The 6,387-nt window shown below is 34.3% G+C and overlaps 1 protein-coding gene across 1 annotated transcript; it reads left to right on the top strand.

The window, feature by feature from the left end:
* Positions 1 to 3,992: 3,992 nt before the first annotated feature.
* On the top strand, positions 3,993 to 5,100 carry LOC306651383 (RNA-binding protein 3-like). The gene has a single exon (XM_079123960.1). The coding sequence runs from the start codon at positions 4,054 to 4,056 to the stop codon at positions 4,519 to 4,521; it is 468 nt and encodes a 155-aa protein (XP_078980086.1). The 5' UTR covers positions 3,993 to 4,053; the 3' UTR covers positions 4,522 to 5,100.
* Positions 5,101 to 6,387: the final 1,287 nt, after the last annotated feature.

The raw sequence follows: 6,387 nt of genomic DNA, 5'->3' as shown, positions 1-6,387 counted from the left end.
CTACACACATGCTCAGAGGGGAGCAGAGATAGCCCCAATTATGTACATATTCAGTGCTTTCCTTGAGACCATATGCAAGCAGAAAGTGAAACCCAGAGAAGACTTGTGTGTGAACTGTTTGAACTGTGAATAAGTGTACCAACACATGCAAAAATTCCGTACAAAGAAAAGGGTGGCGACATTATTGGTTCAAGGTGTTTAAGCAAAGTCTCTGACTAATCTGACTAAAAACTGACTGACCACTAAGCTAAGGTGACCCAAGAGTAGATCATAAGCAGCTAAACTTCAATAGAATTTGGATTTTTTTTTTATTAAGCAGAGATTCTAATTGTCACACACTGCAGGAGAAAGCACATCATTAAACAAAACAAAAAAATGTAATAGAAAAAAAAACACAAACTCTGAGGACAGAGAAATCAGAAGCCAGAGATTTTATGTTCCGTAAAATATCCAGTTTCACCAAACTATGCAAAGAACCAAGATATGGCCCATATACATAAAAAGCAAGCAGTTTATTTAAATCCTCTCCAGGAGGATACAGATGAGAGATTTAGTACATAAAGTCTTCGAATGAGCCAGGTGTGGTGCCATACACCCATAATCCCAGCAACTTGGGAGGCTGAGGCAGGAGGATCATAAATTTGTGGCCAACCCTCAGCAATTTAGCAAGACGCTGTTTCAAAATTTAAAAAAAGGGCTGAGGATGTAGCTCAGTGGGAAAGTTCCCTGGGCTCAATCCCCAGTACCAAAAAATTTAAAAAAATAAAGCCTTCAGGTAAACAATTATAAGTATATTCAATGAACTGGAGGAAACATTGTTTAAAGAATCAAAGGCAGTGTCCAGCGTGGTTTCCGTGGAATCCCTTACAATTAAAACTATAAAAAGGTGGTAGAATTATTGCATACAATTTAAAATATTCCTCAAATAAAATATTTAATCAAACATTGACAATTTTAAAATCTTATCAGTAACATAAATATCCTTTTTTAATATTAGAAAGGGATGAAGAAAATTAGTACATGTTGAGACTAATACAACAAAATGTATAACAAGACCTAAAATATCAAATTTAACATTATTGTAGATAGATTTTATTTCAACTACAGGGAGAGGATAATGGTGGAACAGCTTTTAAGATGTCTGGTATGAAATGACAAACCCAATTCTGAAAATTGGATTTTAATAGATATTGTGAATCAATATTAGTTCTTAATTTTAATAATTTTAATAGATATTGTGAATCAAACATTAGTTCCTAATGTTTCAAATGGTGCTACTTTTGACATTTTAGATAAGATAACTCCTTTTTTGTAGAATGTTGTGTGCACTTTAGGATTCTCACAAGCTCTGCCCTGCTCAAAACTGAATGTTCTTGCCAACCTAGAACTTTTGAGAAAAGCCCCTGCATATTTACAAACCTGCGCAGAGTAGAATGAGGAGAAGGCAGGAAAAAGGGAAGAGGTCTGTCTTGCTCCATTACTAAACACTGCTCTCTGAGGACCATACCTCTTTGCTGTATGAATATTCTGATTAATATGCAATGTATATCTTATATTCACAAGAAATTGTAAGTGGGCCCAAGAAATGCTTTCGAGCACATGAATTTGCAGTTATTTTCTATGAAAGGAGAGCCATTATGTATATGTGCCTCATTCTAAATAGGGCTAACATTGGAGAACTGAAAAAATTTTTGTTCTAATCTGAATTCATTTATACATCTATTTTAATTTTGCAATTATGCATTAGTAAAAATAGTTTTTAAAAAGTTGTTATAAATTATATTCATAAAAGGCAAATAAACCAAATATTAAGTTTAAATGAAGTACATATCAGTGATTTAAAGACTCTATTTGAAATATATATTTGGTACCTGATGTATTAAATTAAATATGAAGAACTCTAACTACCTTGTACTAACATATTATGTATGTATATTATTACTTGTTTGTTATATATATATATATATATTTAAAGCTATGATTAGCTTGTGTGAAGGATTCAAATTACCTTGTACTAACATAGTGTGTGTATGTATATACAGATATATGTATGTATATATATATATTATGTTTATTATACATGTTAAAACTGAAAAAAAGAATCAAAGGCATATGTGATAGTGATGACTCATCAAATAAATAATATTAATAAACATACATAAATTATGAAAGAGGAATCAATGGAAATCCTGAATTTAAAAGGTAGGACAATTGAAATGAAAAACTCACTCAAGAGGCTCAACAGCAGATTTGGGCAGGCAGAATAAATAATCAGCAAACTCAAAGATAGATCAATAGACATTGCACATCTGATAAACAGAATGTAAGAGCAATGAAGAAACTAAAGACTCGAAAACCATGAACCTGGCACATCCACCTGTAATCCTAGCTACTCAGGAAACTGAGGCAGAAGGATGGAAAGTTTGAGGCCAGACCCTGTCTCAAAATAAAAAATAAAAAAGTTAGGGACTGTAGCTTAGTGGTAGAGTGCCCCTAGGTTCAATTACCAGTATTAAAAATAAAGTGAGAGAGGTCGGGATTGTAGCTCAGTGATACAGCACTTGCCTAGCTCGTGTGAGGCACTGGATTCAATCCTCAGCACCACATAAAAATAAATAAAATAAAGTAAAGGTATTGTGTCCATCTACAACTAGAAATATTTTTTAAAAAATAAAAAATAAAGTGAGAATATTTTTAAAAGGATCTCGAAGACCTGTGAGACACCATCAAATGTACCAGATATGCATAATAGGAGTCCCAGAATGGAAGAGGACAAAAGGAAACATTAAAAATATTAGAAGAAGAAATGGGTTAAAACTTCTCAAATTTAGTGAAAAATGAATCTCCACATGGAAGAAGCTCAATGAATTCCAAATAGAACGAACTCAGACATTTACACTCAAACAGATCATAAATCTTTATTTTTTATTTTTTATTTTTGCAGAGCTGGGGATTGAACCCAGGATCTTGTGCATACTAGGCAAGTGCTCAACCACCGAGCCACATCCCTAGTCCCAGATCACAAATTTTTGAGAGTCAAACCCAAAAAAGAAAATCTTGAAATCAGCAAGAGGAAAACAACATGTCCTGAACAAAGTTACCACTGATTTCTCCTCAGAAACAATGGAGATAAGAAGGCAATAACATGGCATATTCGAGGTGGAGAGGGGACTGTGAACCAAGAATGCTATACCTGAAAAATTATCCTTCAAAAATGAAAGAAGGGAGGGAGGGAGGGAGGAAGGAAGGAAGGGAGGGAGGGAGGGAGGGAGGGAGGGAGAGACATTCCCCACACACACACTTAAAGAAAAGGCTTACAGAACTAATTGCTGGCTGGCTGACCTGCCTTAAAGAAACAAGAAAGAAAGAAAGGGAAGAAGGAAATTCTTCAGGCTGAAAAGAAATTGTAACTCAATTCCACATAAGGAAATAAAGTATACAGTAAAAGTAATTACGTAGGAAGACTAAAATGCAATATCAACATACTGGGTTGGGTTTGTAACTCAGTAGTAGAGCACATATTTTTACATACACAAGGCCCTGGGGTTCCATCTCCAACATCAAAAAATATTAATACATTATTATATTTTTCTTTTTTTCTCATAACTAATTTTAAAGACATATGTATAAAATGATAATTGTTCAAATATTTTTGGGTTTGGAATATATAAAGATGGCAATAATAGCATAAAAGAGAGGAGAGGAAAAGAAACTGTTTTGGAGCAGTTTCTGTATAATACTGAAAATGAGTTATCATTAATGTCAAGTATATATTTTTAAGTTTATATATATATGTGTGTGTGTGTGTGTGTATATATATATATATATATATATATATATAGAGAGAGAGAGAGAGAGAGAGAGAGAGAGTAAACCCCAGATAAACCACTAAGAAAATAATTCAAAACATAGAGTAAAAAGAATTAAAGTGGTACCCTAGAAAACACCTATTTAATATAAAAGTAGTCAGTAAAGGACAAATAGTGATTCTCCCTGCTCTTCAGAGCCTCCTGTCTCTCTACTTTTTGATTTCCAGGATTTAAATTCACTGCCATGTCTTCTGAAGAAGGGAAGCTCTTCGTGGGAGGGCTCAACTTCAATACTGATGAGCAGGCACTGGAAGACCACTTCAGCAGCTTTGGGCCTATTTCTGAGGTGGTTGTTGTCAAGGACCGGGAGACTCAACGATCCCGGGGTTTTGGCTTCATCACCTTCACCAACCCAGAACGTGCCTCAGATGCCATGAAAGCCATGAATGGAGAGTCCCTGGATGGTCGGCAGATCCGTGTGGACCATGCAGGCAAGTCTGCCCGGGGCACCAGAGGGGGTGCCTTTGGGGCCCATGGGCGTGGTCGCAGCTACTCTAGAGGTGGTGGGGACCAGGGCTATGGGAGTGGCCGGTATGACAGTCGACCTGGAGGATATGGATATGGATATGGAAGGTCCCGAGACTATAGTGGCAGCCAGGGTGGCTATGACCGCTACTCAGGAGGAAATTATCGAGACAATTATGACAACTGATTTGAGGCATGCACACTTAAAGTAGATACACAAGGAATAACACTTCTGATCCAGGATCGTCCTTCCAAATCGCTGTATTTATAAAGATTTTTGGAGCTGCGCTGAAACATCTGTTTTAGTACATCAACTTCTATTTCTGAATTGAGCTCCCAAGGCAGCTTGTTAAAAGACCTATTAAAAAGCTTCATGTAAATTTTTTTCTCATTTAAAGACAAATTCTGGGACATTTGTTGAGCCCAGGTATTTTTCCTTTTACCAGGTTTTTAGTTTGGGCTCTCAGGATTATTGCTTCTGGCAAAAGAAAAGTTTGGCCAGACTTAATTTTTTTAAAGCTAAAGTTGGGGACATTTTTAAAACCTGTACACAATGTTTATCATGATTAGAGAGTAATTTCCAAATGTACCTGTAAGCAATCTGTGTCAATAACATGATACTTTTTCTTAAAATTCAAGATCACCACCCTGATTATACAGACAAGCTTCTTAAAAATGTTTGTGAATGTCATTTTTTTAATGCTGGAAGAAAAATATTTTGTTGTGTCTCTTGTAGTGTTTAGGATATCCTTCACAGAACTGATTAAAATATGAAACCTGTAAAAAAAAAAAAAAAGGACAAATAGTGTTATATGAGACAATTACAGCAAAATGCTAGTTATAAATAATTACATTATTTATATTTATAATATATTTATATATATTTATAATATATTTATTATATTTATATTTATAATATATTTATATTATAGTAAATGTAAATGAAACAAGCATTATGATCAAAAAGAAGGGATTGAATTTTAAAACAAGATCTAACTATATGTTGTCTAGAGCAGACATACTTTTTTATTAGTTCATTTTAGTTATACATAATATTAGTGTTCATTTTGACATAATTATACAAGCATGGTATATAATTTTCTCTGATTTAGTCCCAAGTACTTCCCCTTTCCCTCCCCTCCTCTCTCATCCTGTTCCCTTCCCTTTATTCTATAGTATATTTTTCAATTCGTTCCTAGTGGATATACATGAAGGTGAGAGTTACTGTGGTACATATATGTACATAGAAAAATTAGATTAAATATATTCCACGGTTCTTCCTTTTTCCCATCCCTCCTCCCTCCCTCTCAATCCCTTCTCTACTCCAATGATCTCTTCTATTTTCATGAAATTCCCTCTCACCTTTTCTTTTCTTATTAGATCCAATACACAAATAAGTTGAAAGGATGGAAAATAATATACCATGAAAACAATAAACCAAAAGAGCTATTGTGGCTATACCAATGTTTTAGATTTCTATTGTTGTTATCATAATTACCACAGACGTAGCAACTTAAAACAATACCATTTACTAGCTCACAGTTCTGTGGGTCATAAGATCAGACATGCTCTCTACCTAGTGCCTAGAAAACCAAAGTTGTTGGCCAGGCTGAGCTCTTTTCTGGAAGAACCCACTTCCGAACAACAACAAAATATCAGCTTCTGAGTTCATTCAGGTTGTTGACAGAATTCAATTCCTTGTACCTATAAAACTGAGTTTTCCATTTCCTTGATACAAGGTCCCTACTAATATCAAGGAAACTATATATAACCAGATCTTTTTTGTGTTTTGAATCTCTAATGACCTTTTTAGTCACTAGCCAGAGAAAACTCAGTATTTAAAGGTTCACCTAACCAGCTCAGGCCCATAATCTCATATAATAAGGTTAACTGACTGGGGGTTTTAATTATATCTGGAAAATTAATTCCTTTATAGCAGTAACCAGATCAATATTTTGTTTTTAATTGATGAAGAAAAATTATATATATATTCATGGTATACAATGTTATATTTTGATGAGTATACATTATAAAATGATTAAATCAAAATGAT

The sequence above is a fragment of the Sciurus vulgaris genome, assembly GCF_902686455.1.
Source record: "Sciurus vulgaris genome assembly, chromosome: X".
Taxonomy (NCBI): Eukaryota; Metazoa; Chordata; class Mammalia; order Rodentia; family Sciuridae; genus Sciurus; species Sciurus vulgaris.
Note: the sequence above shows the minus strand (reverse complement) of the source record. Positions and strands in the feature narration are given on the sequence as shown.